Genomic DNA, 18,037 nt, shown 5'->3' with positions numbered 1-18,037 from the left:
CTGTGGCTACACTGTTCCTTACTTTCCAGGAATCAAAAGATGTTGAAACAGAATGAAAGAAATAATAAAATCTTATTTTTATTTTTTAAGGCCTGATCAAAAAATAGAAGATACAGCAGAAACCAACGCTGAAATTCTTGCTCGTCTCACTTCTGCGGTAAGGTCATTGCATCACAGTTTGAACTGATCATGTTTGAAATATTGTCATGTTTTGGATCCTTTCAAATTAAAGACTTAGTCTAAGTGAACAGATGTTTGTATATGAAGACTGTTTTTTTAGTCTCTGGAAGGGGAGAGCTTTACTGAGGTCTTAGTGTATAATTCCAAAGCTATTAAAATCAACCCAAGCAAGGACTGCAGCAGCCTGCTCTTGTAATAGATGCTGTTCATGGCCCAGAAGACATCAACCTGGAGGACCAAGGTGACTTTTGTGTGATGTGCTTTACACTCGGACCCTCGTGTTCAAGTGTACATCCATGGGAGACAAAGGGAGAGAAAAGTCTTCAGGAGCCCTTGTGCAGATTCTCACAGACTTCTGAGGAGACCCACGTGGGAAACTCGAGCTTCCCAACTATGTTTAGCCTCAGTAAACTTCACCATAGTAAACAGTAGCTTATTCTGTCTGTGCTAGACTTTGGTGCATCTTGCTTGTCTTGTGCGATCACTGTTGTAAGAAGCAGACAGACAGGACTCCAGAAAGTTAAGCTAGACTGACTCAATTTGATATAATCTGTATGATAGCACAGAGTGCACCATCAGAAAATTAGCAAGCAATGCAACAATGGGAGGAATAGTTGGTGACCATCCCTGGAGGTATTTCAAAGATGTGTGGATGTGGCACATGGGGACATGGTTTAGTGTAGACTTGGCAGTGCTGGGTTGACAGCTGGACTTGATCTTACGGGTCTTTTCCAACCAAAATAATTCTGTGACTCTATGGTTGTGGTGCCACTTAGAGGGACATTGACAGTCTGGAGAGATGGGCCACCAGGAATCTCAGGAAAGTCAACAAAGGGCAATGCAATATCCTGCATATGGGAGAAATGACCTCATGATTCTGTACAGACTGGGGGCTGACTGAAAGGCAGTTCTGCAGGAAAGGACCTGGGGGTCCTGGTAGACAGCAGGTTGAACCAGAAACATGCCCTTGGGGCAAAGAAAGCAAGTTCTTCCTGAGCTGCATTACCTAAAACAGGTGATCATTCCCCTCTCCTCAGCAGTGGTGTGCCAGATGTGGAATGTTGGGTCCAGTTCTGTACTCTCAGTACAAGAGATAGGGATGTCCTGGAGTGTGTGTGAATGACCACAGAGATGGTGGGGAACAGAGTACTTGATTTACCAGGAAACTCCGACAGAAGTGGGAGTGGAGTTCAGTGGAGAGCAGAAGGCTATGGGAGGACCTTGTGGATGTGTACAAATAGCTGATGGACAGGCTCTAGCTGGCCATGATTTCAGCAGAGGTTTGGATCAGATGATCTCCAGAGGTGCTTTCCTACCTCTACCACTCTGTGATTGTGAAGTTCTGTGAGCACCACACCTAAGTCATGGTATCATCAAAACATGGAATTAGAGTTAGTTCTGGTTTTGGTATGTGAGAAAGTACAGAGACGAAAATGAAGCAAGCAAGGTAAAGTTTTTATAAAAAAGGCATTGGGATAAGAACTATTTTAAGAAAAATAAGTAAAGTGCTATCTTGAAATTGCTGGAAAATGGAAGGTAAGGAGAATTTTTGCTGTCTTTTGTAAAGACAAATATCTTTACAAAACACATTTCATAATGTGTTTGGAAAGCCAGTAATTCTGTATATCTTTATAACTGTATAACTTTATGCAACACTATTTTAAAATGCATGACATAAGCAAATGCTGTGTTTTAAATTTCTTTTTATTGTCTCAATATTTAAATTCCTTGTTTTTGCTGCTTTTTTCCTTAACTGAAAATGAACGGTGAATTCAGAACCTCAATATCCTCCATTTTTGTTACCATGCAGAGCAAAAATAGAAAACTGTGAAAGACTTTCTGCAAAGTTATATTTTTCAAAAACTTCCAAAACACCAACTCTATAAAATATTGCCAGTACTCCTCAAAAGCTTTGCCTATCAAAAATAGAATAATGGGGGGTTTTGTCAATTGAAAAAAAGGGACACACTCAACAAAACAAAGTGATTCTTGGAGTTTGAGAACTGGATCTAGCAGTTGCTGGATGCACTTGAGTAACATGCATATCCTTAAACACCTAATTGACAGTGAGTTCAGAGTGCTTCACATCTGCAAGGTCAAGCCTGTGAACTACATCCCGTGTCATTCTAACAATAGGGCACATGGACGGTTTTCTTAAATGAACCATTTCATTACTGTAGCTAACTAACTAAAGAAAAATTAGGCAGTTCCATCTCCAGATGGCCTGAGACCCATCTATTGCCGTAGCGATGTCAAGAATCTGATCTTTTCTCCTGCATTTTCTGATTTTCCACAGCACTTTGTAGTGCCTCTATGATTTCTTGTCTACCCCTGGGGAAAAAGCATAAGACCAGAGCAGAATCCTCCAAATTTTAACATCTGTATATGAACCTTTCCTGTTTATCCCTCCAGAATATTGCTTTTCTTCCATACAGTAGATTGAGACCTAAAATACTCACTACAACCTTATGGAAAGTCTTTTTCTGTCCCAGAAGAATTTGAAATCTCAGCTCACACCATTCAATAGAGGGCTGGTATCTAGGTTCTCTTTTTCTTGTAAGCAGGACCTGGAAACTGAAAGTGAAGTTATTACCTATTACTGGAAATGTGTTCCCAGTGGCTTTTTGGCTCACTGCATGTTTATGTATTTTGTACAAAATTAAAATGTTCTTCTTTGAAGAATTCATAATTGAAAATCCTGCTCATGATGCTCTTCACACCAGTATTTCAGAAGTGTGAAAAACCCACAAAATCATCCCTATTTCCAGCCCAGCACTAAAGCAGTCGAAGATTAGGGTTGACTTTTTAACTGGAGATGCAAATCCCACGTCTGTCTCTTCTACATTTCTTTTTGCTTTGCATGGGATAAAACTTTTTTTTTTTTTTTTTTTTTTTTGAGGGGTCAGAAGAAAGTTTCTCTGTCAGCTTTTTTTTTCAGGGGATTCCATTCCAAGTTTCCAAATCTACACTGGCTGTGAGGATATAACCCAAGCAACATTGGAGGAATCTGTGTGCCTAAAATATAAATCCCTCTTTTTACCTATCAAATTATATGCTTATATCATATGCTCCATTACACCAGGCACCAACAAAACCATCAAACTTAAATTCTAAAGGCAGGCAGTGCAAAATTTGCAAGCAGTGTAAAATGCCATTAGAAATACATTTGCATCAGATAATCTTTTTGGTCATGAATTTTTAAAAAAATGCAATGATTAGTCATGGGTTTAAAAAAGCATTCTAGAGCCATCATGCATCCCATGTTGTGTCCTGAACAGCAGCTTCATATTCAGTGTTTTGTGTGCTAAAAGCAGAACACAGTGGGATGGCTGTGATTCCACTGCAAAGCTTTTTTACCTTAGCTTGTGAGGAAACAGAAGAGAATATCAGGGTGTTAATGAGGTGTATCTGGCAAATAGTTTTCTCATACTTTAAGGCATCAGCCAATATTACTTTTATTTAGAGTCCATCAAACTATTGTAACTTGAGATGCAAAAATGTGAACTAGACTCGGTGATTTTCAAAGCCCTGCTGCGTAGAGACTTCTGCTGCAGGATTTAATTTTGAGATTCTGTAAGGACTGACACTTTTTATTTGAAGTCCTGCTTGGCACAATGGCATCTAGAATACTGTCTCACAAAAAGCCACTATGGGCAGAAAAAAGAGAAAGGAAAAAAGTAGAGGTGGTATGCACTGTCTGTTAGATGCACAGTTATGTCTCACTATGACAAAATTATAAGATTTGTGATGAGAAGACCATTAGTTGTCATTTACTTTTAAAAATTCTCTATTCTTTGTAGACAAGATTCACCATATAAATGAGACATTTGTACTTATTCAAGCAGAAGTATACCTGGGTATCACTTTCTAGGCATATTCTTCTCTGTTGCAAAAAGAAAGAGATGTGGTAACATGCCAACTACCCACTCAAAATGTTCTCTTTCAGACTTTCATAGTATTTCTGTAAAGATTGTGTGGTGAATTGGCCTTTAAGCAGAATCAGTTTTGGCATCTACAATGCTGCTCAAATGGGATGCTGTTTGGATAGTGTTAGCTTTGTAGCAACAAGCTGTATGTATGAAATATTTTTTAAAATTTAATATGTCAATATGCTAGGCCTAGTTCTTGTTTATATATTTTATTTTGTGTCCTCATTATTATCTTCAATGTGATGTGCAACTATTGATTTTGTCAAACAGGCGGTAACTGAAATCCTATTAGGAAGAAGTATGGTTACGGGTAGCATGTGTGCAGTGAGGAATCAGTGCTATACATGAATTTCCATTGGTGTAATAATGCAGAGGAATTGCATGCCCAGCAGGAATGTCAAGTGCATTTATGCTAAAATAGACAAAAGCATATAGATTATGAAATCTAGGGACACAAATCAAATCCAGAAGGATGCTCAGCAGGACCAATTCTTTGTGATTGGAGTGTATCCTATGAGAGGGAGCTCAGATTATCATGATGGAACACTTTGATGAAGGAACTTTTGCTTATTGTTAACACCAGAGAAACATATTTCCCTCCTGCTTTATCTGAAGGGTTTTGCTCAAGTTAAGTAAAAGACCAGCAGCATTCCTGGCCAGCAGGAAAATATGAAATATTTAGCTTGAACTATGACATAGACAAAATATAGAAACCCTGCCTTTTAAGTACCTGTGATTTTAGCACTATCTTTCAGACCTAAAAGGTGCCCCCTTATATGCAAAAGTAATACTGGAAATACAACTGCAGGATGCCACAATGCTGCCTTTTCCTCTGACAAGATGGGTTTTTCTTTGCAGCCATGGAGATATTTGCATTTCTTGAATGTTTGACTGGGTTAAGTGATACATTTGCAATTGTTTCAGGTTGTAGCATCTCTTAAGGATAATCTTAGGGCAATGTATTTATTAAATGCTAAAAGATAAAGATGAGACATCAGTGAAATGCTTCTTACTGTCAGTAACCTGTGACAATAGACCAGAATTGAGGCATCAACATGGGTACCTCCTTCTGAGTTTAAAAAAGGGAGAGGGTCCGAGAAGTGTAGTCATGAAAAATCATGGTGTTGTTATTCAAAAACAGCTTGGGCTTTTATTGAAAATCCTGCTCTTTACTAGAGAGCTTGTATGTATTATTATAATACTTGTGTATAGCCATTGCTGCAAGGAAGCACACAAGTTGTTTTTCCACAGAATAACTGTTCTTTCTCATTTTACTTGAATTTTATGCTTACATTATCCATGATTAATATTTCTCCAGACATGGGAATGAGTGTACAGGAAGGAAGGAAGGGAAGGTAATACTGCCAGCTTGCACAATTGTGCTGGAAACAGGATGACATTTAAGAAAACCATGGCACTGCCTTCATATTTTCCTGCTTGGAGTGGCAGAAAACTCAGTCCCTCTCAGTAGGGCAGCATCAAGGAATGGAAAAGATCCTTTTCTCTTGCAAGGACAGCAAAAAAAATCTTCTTGGTCCTTTGCCACAAAGGAAAGAAGGATGCAAGAAGAGGAAGGATGTGGCCTCTGGTATGATTGCCTTCTGCCACACGCAGAGTGTACTGCTGGCTCCTGAGAATCTGATCAGTGGGTGCTGGAGTTACTGAGATGTTGTACTCAGATGCCCTGAGTGATTTTGTCTGTCTTTCTGCTCAGACCAGTATAGTGCTGACTATTTGTCTTTCAGATTTCAAACTTCTCTTCAGAGCAATGAGGATATAGACAGTTAGTAATTGTATTACATTGAGAATCCTCTGTGGGCTTTGTGCCTTATGACCAAACTGCATATCTTGAGAAGGATGTTTGAAATTTCATGTCCCTCAGAATCTGCATGTCAAACCTCCCACTGCAGAATAGCCTTGAACCTTGCCTAGATCTGTTAGACAAGATAGCTAGTATGCACCGCTGGAGACTTTGTACAGAGAGGTGAGACTATCCTTAGAAAAGATTGGACTGTGACATATTTTTCTTTTGTTTTAATACTGAAGACAAGCTGTCTTGGGAAAATTGGGGAAATTGGAAGGAGCTGAGAGATCTTTAAAGAAATCTGAGAGCATGGATAGGGCAGAGGAAGGGAAGAACTGAGGTATATGCAGCACAGAGCATTTGGGGTGCTGTAGGCCAAGTGCAAGCAGCTGCAGTAGGACAGAGGATGGCGGTGAAGAAGTAGGAAGCATAAGAATAATTCATAGAAAAATGATAGAAAAATAAATTATATAAAAAGTACAGAGAGAAGTGGATGTAGAGTTGAGCTGGCTAAAGAGAGAATAGCTGGTATATACAGAGAATATGAAGAATGCAGAGACAAGAGGATGGGGAGGGGAGCTGGTTAGCATGGCAGGGCTGTGTTACCACAGGCTAGTGAGGGAGCCTGTAAAACTGAAAATAGCCCTGACCTCTGCATTTTCATTTCAAGTGAAATTTTGGTCCTGAAATTCTCAGCCATGCTACTAGGAGAGGTTGTTTCCTCCTGGAAGATCCAAAAAGTCAAAGTCAATTATATGCATGAACCTCTGTCAAACCTCAGCATGAAGGACTTCCTTATTCTGGATGTCACAGCATTACAGCGTGCTCATCAGAGGCAAAACAAATATGTAACAAGGGATGGGAGAAGATTCAAGTGTGTACTTGTGAAAGAGATATGCTGTGCAAATAAATTACAGGTTGGGCTACTGATTTGCCCACTCCCTAAAGAATGTGTGGCATTTGCATGAAATTAAAGTCACAGAATTCCCAGCTGAAAAGGATTTGCTAGGAAAACTGACTGTAGTTTCAAAACCAGGCATTGTTCCACTTGCAGTTGATTGCTCCAAAGCATTGATAGCTCTTATCTTACCAGTGTTGCATTTTGTTTTATTTGACTGTGCTAGGAACTATAACAATCCTTTTCTTTTCCTGATATTTTAGGTACAGAGAGAACTGGCTGCTGTCATTGCCTTGAAAGCAAGGAAGTCAGGTGAGTCAGGCTGAACTTCAGAGGAGTTTTTGTAATGCTGTTCCCTTTTGTCATTTCTTGAAGTATCTGAATTGTCACTGCTGTCTTCTTAATATGGGGAAGAAAAGAAAGTGATGGAGAATTTGTGTATACAGCACAATGCAATTACAGTTAAGCTTCTCTCCTTCCAGCTCATTACATCTAATGACTTAGCTAACAAAATCAGTGTTACAGTTGAACTTGTGTCCCTTTCTGGCCAAGATCACTATTTTCTCTAGGCTTGTGCTTTATAAAAAAGCTGATGTCTTTATTTGACTTACATTTAAGACAAATAAGTTGGTCTTTTTTTTTATCATCCAGTATCTCATCCCATCATCTTTTCTGCATTTTTATCAGCCCAGCCAGGGGTTCTGCTAAAGCAAAAAGACAACTTCATGCACAAAGGCATTCTTTCCTGTCTGTACAGCTGTATGGCTGGAGAGGCAAGTCTTCGATCAGGGCAGGATAAGGGGAAAGGCAATTGGATACCTGGAAGCCTCTGGTAGTAAAAGCACTTGCAGCAAATGCTGGTGCCACAGTGCAAAGGCACTGAAATATGTGGCCATCTCAGCTCCATCAGGGCTTGGTGGCACAGGCACTGCAGAAGGCAGAGTCTGCATTGCTGAGCTGGAGTGAAAGCAACTCGCTGTGTTTGCCAGGCACTGCACAGGAACCAACAGAACCTACTTGGCCAGACCTGACTCTACAGGGTTAACTCTCTGGTGTCTTCATGCAGTGTCTTCTGCACTAAGATGAATGTGTTTCTAAAGTAAAACAGAGGTGGAGTGCCCTTAAATTATTAGCATGTTCCCAAAGCCATTGAGGCCTTTTGAGTGCATTTTCACTGAGCATCTTCTGTGATTTCCAGTGATTTTTCTAGCAATCAAAGACACAGATCTTGTACTTCTTGATATATTTTCTGACTAGTTCATTGTGCTGCTTCATAATATCTATCAGTTTGTCTGTGTCTTAAAAGTACAGCACAAAATTTACTACACACATGCACAACACACAGCATGGCATAGTAAACTGGAGGCAGCAAGAAGATGTGGCTGGTGTACCTGCAAATATTTTCTTGTAAAAATGTTAGTATTAAAAACAATATTCTAGACATAATTTGATGCTGTTTTTTTCTGGAAATAGAAGTACCCACACTCATCTATAAAGGTAAATTTGTAGAAAGTGAACACAAATGGGTGAATTCAGACCTGAATTGCTTCTGTGTGGTAGCTTTGCTTCTGAAGGCTCTGTAGCAGTTTATGATGTCAACACCACTCAGCTGCTTACCCTTACCTGGTGTCACCCCAGTCCCACCTGACTTGTAATGGCTGAACATGGAAATGCTTCTGCTCTGGCTCAGTGCAGAGGAAAACAGGCAATTTTAAAGAAGCTCTCAAGGTTTGTTTTGCTGTTAAATGGGCTGAGCGTGGTGCCCGTACTTTTACTTCCTGTGTATGGAGGTGTAAGAAATCTCTCTGCTTCTAAGCAGTTTTCTCAGGAAATATTACTACTGCTACTAAAAAAAATAGTTGTTTTTAGCCTGAATTAGCCTCTTATTTCCTTTTTGTAGATGGCTGTTCAAATAGAAAATGGGATGGGCATTGGATTAGGAATGAGGTGCAAGAGATGAAAATCCAAAAGGAGAATATCTCTTGGAGTCTCCTTTTTACTGGTGTAATTGCAATCCCCAATGAACAGGTAGAAATATTTCAGTTAAAAATCACAGCCTTAAAACCAAAGCTCCTTATAGAGCTTTGCAGTGCTGTCCAGCCTTTTCTAATACATTAATGTAAGCACTTAAAATATCTGTTCAGATCTGAACAAAAGATAACTCTTTAGTCAATTTTACTAGTGCATGCTTGTTGTTGAAATTTGCATTTCTTTATGCCCCATCTTGGATGCCTGTAAAAAAATGGGTGTATGATCAGGCATAACTGTAAGGCCTAATTTAAGTTAATGCCTTTAGTAAAGTAGGTGCAGAGTAAATTAGGGTGGTTGTTTATGCTCCTTGATTTTATTGCTGGTGGTTAAATTCGCAGTGCAGCAGTTACTGCGAGTGATCAAGCTCAGGTCTGCTGTGCCTGGTGAAGTGAAGCACGTCTCAGAGAAAGTACTTCTGGAGCTGTCAGCCACAGTATCTTTCAAAGATATTGTTCCTCTAACCCTCTCCAAGACTCCATATAATTCCAGGAAATAAGCCACCAAAAATCAGACAAAGAGTTTATTTTGGCTTGAAAGGAGTGGAACATGGATTTTGGGCCAGCTGCCCTGGGTGGTTTCCAGGCTGGTGTGAATGCCGTGGGAATCCTGGGATTCATGAGTGGGGAGGGCAGGTGATGGGCATGGTCCTAACCTGCTGTCTGGAACCTGGCTGCAGAGAGTAATTGGTTCATTAACCAAAAGCTTTCCTAGAGATCGGCAGCCCCTTTCCCCCATCCAAATAAAGGAGAAAGAAAAAAAAAAAAAAAAGCACATTTTTGCCCAATGCAAGGACTATATAATGTGTTTCTGAATGAGTTTAATTTGTGGATCTACTTCTGCCCTCAGAGAGACCTTTCACAGTGATTTAAATGTACTAGAAAAACTGATTTGAGTTTTTGCATTATTTGTCAAGAACTGCTGTAGTAATCACTCCATTAAGTTGGAAAGCACTATACAAGCACCTAAACACAACAGCTCCCTGTGCAAGAACTGAAGAGGTTCCAAATAGGAAGTTTTACTGTTTTTGGCGGGGATGGCAAGTATTGCCTTTGGTTACCCCTATGAAACAGTTTGTTTTTGTTTAATTGACTCGGGGCTTTGCTACCTAGTATATGTATGTGACAGGTAGTAATTGCAACTATTACAGCTCTGGCTGTGGCAGAGATTTCCACATTGTATCTGCTGACAAAAACCAAGGTAGAGACCTGAGCCTGCTGCGGGTAGGGCACAGTATCAAATTCTTGCTAGTACAGGACCTGACTTGATGGAGAATGTCTGCTACCAGAAAATAAAAAGCCGGTAGGGTGTGGGGTAGAATGCCTTTCCCCAAGAGCTGTCCTTCTGTTTTTAATGTGGTGTAGAAGAATAGGAGAAATTCATAAAACTGGCAGATGCTGAAAGAAAAATGAGGAACCTGAAAAATTAAAATCTTCTGTGCTGTGGGAAAAAGGTTCTGTTTTTATATTCCAGATGTGTACTGCAAGTATAGCGCTCCCAATAACAAGGCATATGCTGACAGAGATATGCTTGAGAGCCCTCATGCAGAGGGAGCTCAGCAGTTTTAGTTTCTTTGCAAGTAAAACTAAACCAGGGTAAAATAAGTGTCTGTAATTCAGAAATGTTGATAGACCTTGGTAACGCTGTTGACTTGAAATCACATTTATATTTCATTAGAATAAAGCTCTCGTGATAAAGGTGACCTAGGAGGGGGAAATAAGCTTGTGCACTTCTCTGTAGCTTATAAAAATGCATTGAAATTATTCTTGCTTAACCTTAGAAATAAATAGATTGAATGCTGTCTTCTGTGGTTTGGTAAAAGGTCTTGGGGAAGCAAGTAGCTGGAGCAGAAGGGAACTTTTTTTTTTAATTGTAGGCACTCGGCATTAAATTGTTTTGTTTATTTATACCTTGCTGGCTTCTGATAACTTCTTCAAATGTGCTGAAACGTAACCTAAATGCAGCCCCCCCCATCTGAAGGTTTACAAGGGTTGGCATTTATCTCAATTGCTTGTCATGGCTCGTGACATGTTTCTTATGTGTTAGAGATGGTAGCTAAAACAAGGATAAAAAGCAGCAAATAGCCTAAGGCTGCAGGCTTTAGCTGGTGGCAAAGCTGCGTGGGTACATGTGAACTGATCAAAACCTGTCAGGTGGATGCTTTGTACTGGTGTTAATCCCATCCACAAACAAGATGCCTTGCATTTCTGTGCACAAATCCAGCTGCACCCCATGGCATCACCCTGCAAATCCCTTTATAGAAAAAGGAATTTCTGTAACTTTATTTGTGCAAAGGAACAATTGTTAAAGAGCGTGGCTCTTGTCTTTATGAATACGAGGGCTAATTAAGATAATAGCTGTGAGGGTATGGATGAGGTAGGAAGATGGTGATTCAGCTCTCCCCAGGCACTGCAGGAGCAGTGACAGGTCTGTGGGTGCTTCTCCCCCTCACTGTGAAAGGCAGGGCAGCCACAAATGCCCTAGAATTTGTGTGTGGTTTTTCTCCCCCTTATGATTGATATTCAGGTTTCCGCTATATAATTAGATACATTTTAGTCATGCCATTCTTGAATTGGCAAGCTCTATTGATTTTTTAATATGTCATTTACATTTTATTTTAATAATGTATAATAATTTATAATAATATGACTTTTGCAAAGTATTAACTGTATTTGAGATTTTCTGGACTGCCTCCACGCTATTCTTACATATATGTATGCATAGCCACCCTTCCCCTTTTCTTTTGTATTGCTTCTGTCAGAACCTAACTGCCTATGTGATTTGCTTCGTATTTTTATTTTAGTGCAGACGATTCAATATGAAGCAGTCACTGGGGCTTGAGCTTTGCTGACATGAATGAAAAGCAAGCTGTGAACAGCTATTCCTTTTCCCAGCCACTGCACCACCTCTACAGCACTGCTGTCAGAGCCCATTGCGTGACTCGGCTCAAACACACTCCAGGCAATGTCAGCCCGGTTAAACACATGAGAACACTCAGGCTGGCTCAGGTTAAAAGTCCATCCAGCTATGCTCCTACCATGAGTGATGAGTAGGGGATGCTTAAGTAGAGAAACACAGCAAGCACAGTCCTTCTGGTGTAGATACTCAGCATCTCAGCCTGTGATAGAGAGATTTTGCTGTACCCACACTGCTGGGGTAGGTAACGCTTGCTGGACCTTTTCTCCATTAATTTATCAAATTGCTTTTTAAGCCTGCATATACTCCTGACCTTCATCATCTCTTACAGCAGCAAGTCTCACAATTCACATGTGTAGTGTGTTAAAACATATTTTTTTCTTGTTTGTTTTAAATGCATTCCCCATGACCCTCACTCTGTTGTGATATAGCTCTTCTCTGACAGAGAGTGGTGAATAATTCATTCCCCATTTGTCGTTATACTATTCAGGATTTTGTGCACATCTGTCTGTGAGTTGTCTCATTTCCCAGCTGTATCACTAGTCATTCCTCATACCAAATCTCTTCCATTAAATCTGATTATCTTTGCTATATCTATGATATTATTTTTGAGGTGGGACAGCCAGAGCAGCATACAGTATAGCAGCAACATGTGCTAGAGTTGACACAAAGTGAGCGTGGCAGCTTTTTTCAGGGTGAAGAGGTGGAGGTGTGTGGGAAGGAGCCCTGTAAGACACTTTTGGCAGCATCGAGCTGGTATCAGCTCAGTTAACTCAGGAAACTGCATCTTTGTCTTTCAGCCTATTTCCTCAAGTAGTACAGATCCTTGTGAGACTCCTCAGTAAATTTATTCTACAATAATTTGCAAAAGTTTTGTCATATGGTACCATCTGAATATCTTATGCTATGTTATTAATTTTATTCACTTGTTGAAGTGTTGTTATATAGAAAATGACAATCAGTAAAAATTTTAATTAGATTTGTATATACACTTGAAAAATGACATAACAAATGCCTGATCAAAGTTCATTCAAGAGTGGACTATTCAGCCTTGTGTGTAAATTTCAAACATATTAAGTACTATGTGTTTCATAAACAACCAGGTATTCAATATTTTTGGAATAAAATGTGGTTTGTTACCACTTATGCCACTGAAAAAGGGCATAATGAGGTATGAAAAAACTTGGTCCTATTTACAGAATAAAGTGACAGTCATGTGCCAGAGAGGTGTACATTTTCCTTTCTGAAAAAACTGAGAAAGTTTGAAGGGTGGAAAAAGGGTAAATCAGTAGGATCTTACTGCTTTTCCGTTCTCTTCATATCTCTTTTCAATAGGTTTGCTTACTTAAGTAATACCTCATCTCATTACAACTTCCAGTTCCTCCAAACATCCAGTTGTTTAAAGCAAGGGCTGGAATTAGTAAACTGTGTGGAAAGAGAGTTCTTCTGCAAATTCTTCTGCAAATGTTACTTACAGGATTCACCCTAGAGAAACGACAACTTAAAGTGAAGGTGCAGGACTGTAGTGCTTCTGTTAAGTCATGGTGACTGTATCTTTACTTTTTCCCTGCCCACTCAAATGTGATTCAAAATAAAAGCTTCACTTGAAAGCATAGCAATATTTTAAAAGTTACACTGTGCTTTAGGGTCTTTCTTTAAGGTCTGTGATTTCAGGTCTTGAAGCAAAGGAGGTGATCTTGGTTTGTTCAGCCTAGAGAAGAGGAGGCTGAGGGGGGCCTCATGGTGGTCCCTCATGAGGGGAAGCAGAGGGGCAGCACTGCTCTCTTCACTCTCGATATCAGTGACAGGGCTCAAGGAAATGGCATGAAGCTGAGTCAGGGGAGGTTTATTTGGCTGTCAGGAAAAAGCTCTTCACTCAGAGGGTGCTTGGGCACTGGAACAGCTCCCCATAGAAGTGGTTACAGCTCCAGGTCTTTCTGAGTTCAAGAAGCTTTGGGGCAATTCTCTCAGGCACATGATGTGATTATTGGTGTATCCTGCTCTGGAGTGATGCTGATGGGTCCCTTCCAGCTCAGCATAATTTATGGCTCTTTGATTCCAATGGTGTTTGCTTCTTTAAGCAATCCTTTTAAATTAGTTCATGCCCTATTGAAGGGACTCCTGACCCCTAGGGACCAATGGGAGCTACAATGATATGTTGGATCACATGGGATTCTTCCATTATTCCTGAGATCAAGCACACCCAGAAAATGACAGCATTTCAAAAGGCCAGAATCAGACCCCTTCTAGCCCTGGGCAATAATGCTCATTTGTGCCCACCCTGGATGATAGTGGGGGTAGGAAATGCCCTGGACAGCATCAGTGAAAGGACTACACAGTAACACTTACCAGCTGTTGTGTATTCAGCAGCTGATATAAAGCAGAATGGACTCACACTTGGAAAAAGAAGGAAAAGAGCTCTCTGCTGGGAATTGTCGTGAGAGGTATTTTGGCATTTTATGGTTTTGTTTTTGCAGTTGTTGTAGAACTTTGAGCATAATTCCTTCTGTGTGATCCAAGGTGCTCACACAGAAGAAATCAACAATGCAGAGTAGCTGTGCAGAGGAAAGATATTTTGCACATATGCAAAAAGAGACAGCACAGTAAGGTCAGAAAGGCAGCAGTTGTGCAAAAAACAACCCCCAGGTGAATGTTTTGTTTACTGGGGCTTTGGGAGAGGCATTTACAATGAGTTCACTGAATTTATTTATTCAGAGCCCTCTTTGTTTCCTGCTCCTTTCCTGGCCATGCCTGGGGGATGTTTCCATGGAATAGAGAGCAGGGTTTCACTTTGCACCAGCCTGCTCAGCAACAGTCCATACCTTCTTGTCTGATCTCAGCAACCATTCTCTGATCATGTAATGGGCTCTTTCCCCTCCATCCTTCCATCATCTTGTTTCAGACAACACTGTTACAGGTGCATTCACAACCACGTGATTTTTAAATTAATTTTAAATATCATGCACATGAGAACAAATCTCTACAATTACTGGATAAAATTTAAAACTTTCTGCATTTAATCATCAAATGGTTCCCTTTGAGCTGCGATTGGTACAAAACCCCTTGCTTTTGTCTGTTCTTGTAGTAATCCTATGGCGTTTTCAAATAATTTTTCACATTTTTTTCTCCTTGATAAAAAATATGACTTCTGACTTCATATGTTCACAAAGTGAGTATAAAATGTGGCTTTATCTTTGCATGCATCAAAAAGGGCCAGGCATTGTAAACCAAATCTCCTCTGGCCACAGGAATGAACAGTAGCTGTTTATCTATTAAAAAATGCCTGTCTCATTTAGCCAGGGGTGTTTTTCAAATTTTGTTGTTTTAGTGCACCACTACCTTGCATGAAATATGTACCTTCAAAGCCAGATGCTTTTGTTCTTATAAATAAAATAAACAGAAGTTCCTTACAATATCAGTTGTACAATAATGTGAAATGACCATTATTTGACTGAGCTGGGAAATACTGATGGGTTTACTTGGCACTCCCATTTTTTAATTTATAATGACTATATAATGTAGGCAGACCTGAGCCTCATTTAAGCTAAAGTTTGTCCTTCCTGTGGTCATTTAGAAGCAGTGGGAAGAATGGTGCCTTCATGGTGATCAGCAAGAGCAAATCTACATCTCCCAGCCTCCTTTCTTACCAGAATGGCTTTGCTTTGTTCAGATTGTAGAAACCTTCCCTCACTGTTATCTGTTTCTTTTGATAAACTCTGCAAAGAGAGGAAATGCTCTTGCATCATTTTCTGGAGTCCTGTTTCCTATTTGAGATTTGAGAAATGGCTTGTAGCACTAGGACCCTTGGGAACTTCTTTTTCTGCATGGAAACTAATCAGAATAATGAGTACCCTCTGTGCAAATTCAATATTAGTTCTACACCTAAGGTCAAACAGAAGTTAATGACCATTTTTTACGTACAGAAGTCAGTTATGAGACCAACATTACATTTCACACTTTTGTAATTGCGAAATAAAATGCTAGAGTAATTTATGTTAAATTGATTTAAGCTACAAAGCACAAATATCATAGCATCCCAGATTAGGGTTTGGGAGAAAATGACATTATTGTCACTTGTGCAGGAGTTCATTCACCAATTTACAAATACCTTTACTCCATCTTGTGCTTGCTATGCCTTTTACATACAGAGGTGCTGAACAATGCTGTAAATGGGAGCCTCTCTCTAATAATTTTTGCATTTTCTTTGTTTCTTTAATTAGCTGATTTACTCAGCTGATTGCACAGCTGTCTGGGCAACACCCCCCCAGGGGTCTGCCAACTGTTTCAGAGATATGTAATGTACTCAGTGAAGGGAAATCTCTATGAAAATTTCCATGTATATATGGAGAAATAGTGGGAAGGAATAAGAAAGCTCAAAGGCAATTTTTGTATTGCTAATAAAAGGAAACATGTTAAGGCTGAGCTTAAAAAGCTTTCTCTTTTCAGTAATTTCTGAGAAAAAATTACTCTTTCACGGTAAATAAAGAACCAGTTCTCAGCTGGAAGGTTTTGTTCCTGGGATTATTGCTCTCTTACAAGCAGCTCTTGGGGATTTCAGAGATACTCAGCACCTGTTAGTTTCCCCCTTTAGTTTGGAAACAGAACTTGGAAAATGCAGGAACATGCATGAGGATGTGGTCTGGTCTAAAATGGTCCCCAAATCCGAGGTTTGCAAAGCATTTACTGGCTGCTCATCTTCTTTTCCATTGCTCAGCATTAGTGCTCTGCATAGCCTAGAGGATCTGGCTTTTAGTTTCCCCAGTGGTGTCAGTATGAGCTATTCATTTTTTTCCACTCTGATAAATTAATAAGCATCAGCAAACATTATAACACTGTCAAACAGCTCAGAGCTGCTATAGTAACCAACCTCTCTAGAGCTCGCTGCATACCCTCCACAGAGAACAACAAGGGATAGCACAAGTTCCATTGTTCAAAATAACAGTAAAGTTTTCAAAAATAATGAAATTAACTTAGTTATGTGATTAAAAAAAAATAAAATGGGTGTTTGTGTTTTTTCTTAAAAGCCTCATGCCAGCAATTTCCATTGGAAAAAAAAACAAACCAAAAAAAACCCCAAAAAATCCAGAAGAGAAACAAATATTCCTCTTAAAAATTTGGAACATAAGAAGGGTGCTTGAAGCTGTGAGCTTCTCAGCAGCTGATAATAAATCAACTGGTGCAGGCTGCTGGCAATCCTGGAGGCTTCCCCCGGGGAATATTCTTGAAGATTCCTGAGGTCTTGTTGGTTTGACAGGGACAAAAAATCTCCCACAACACGCTATAACCATCCAGCAGGGATGAGGCAGTGAAAGTCTGCTGGCTTGTCAAAGAAACGAAGTCCTTGTGTTCAGAAATAGTCTCTTTAACTCTTCCAAGGTGGGACTGTGGGAATGTGTCTCCTATCTTGTAGACGGCAAGGAGGTGCCTTTTATTTATTGGCTAGATAAAAGAGATTCACATATGAATTGTGATCACAGAGTACTGAAAAGACAGATCATACAAAGGGCAGACTAGTTTGATGTTCTAGGATGTTAGCAGGTTAAAGAACAACGCTAAATAATAGATTAATGTCCGCGTTTGAAATGAAGGAGCATCTCTGAGTACATGTATGGCAAGCAGAGCTACGAGTGAAGTCCCCATGCATCTTGTGCAGCGCCAGGTGAGCCTGGCAGTGTTTGTGCAGCTGGGGGCCGTGCCTGAGGGTTGGTTTGCAGCGAGCTAAGCCAGTTTGGTCTCAGGAGCAGCCTAGGGCAGTGCAGAAGCATGTGTGCTGAAGGTGGTTTGTGGGCTCTTGTCCCCAAAAGTCAGGCGACCCTGGCCCCAAAAATGGATTTCACAGCAAGCTCAAGGACCCAGAGCGAGCTCCTTACAGATGGGCAGATGTTCTTTCCTGTTGTTCAGCAGCAAAATGGTTAATTGTGATAACAGTCCTTTCTTAAGCATTTAAATAATTAGCTTTCACAGTTAACACCCTATTAAGCCAAAGGGAGGAAGTTCACACCTCTCCTGGTGTTATTGTTCCAGTCTGGCTGGCTGCAGCAGCAGAATGACGCTAGTGCCTTGGTTTGTGTTGAGAAGGTTATCTTTGCAGCCAGAAGGGGTAGAAAGAAGAAATTTCGTTTATAGGAAAGGAAGAAAGCACAATAAAGCAAAGCCTCTGGGAAGATTACAACGCTCTGGGTTCCAGGAGTTGCTTTACGTGTGGATTTTTTTAACTGTCCTTCCCACTTTCAGCAGGGCAAATGATTCTGCTATATTGAACAAGACTGAGCATTAAAACGA

At 40.1% G+C, this 18,037-nt stretch overlaps 1 protein-coding gene across 2 annotated transcripts in view; it reads left to right on the top strand.

The window, feature by feature from the left end:
* RAPGEF5 (Rap guanine nucleotide exchange factor 5) overlaps nt 1-18,037 on the top strand; it is a 157,471-nt gene that overhangs the window by 37,866 nt on the left and 101,568 nt on the right. Inside the window, exons 6-7 of one of the 2 annotated variants that reach the window (XM_058831236.1) lie at nt 91-157; nt 7,075-7,123. In XM_058831236.1, coding sequence (XP_058687219.1) covers nt 91-157; nt 7,075-7,123 — 116 coding nt within the window. Of the gene's footprint in view, nt 1-90; nt 158-7,074; nt 7,124-18,037 lie in introns of those variants that run through there. The other variant, XM_058831238.1, reaches the window with a different exon arrangement.

The sequence above is a fragment of the Poecile atricapillus genome, chromosome 2 (genome assembly GCF_030490865.1).
Source record: "Poecile atricapillus isolate bPoeAtr1 chromosome 2, bPoeAtr1.hap1, whole genome shotgun sequence".
Taxonomy (NCBI): domain Eukaryota; kingdom Metazoa; phylum Chordata; class Aves; order Passeriformes; family Paridae; genus Poecile; species Poecile atricapillus.
This window is presented reverse-complemented; position numbering and strand designations above follow the sequence as displayed.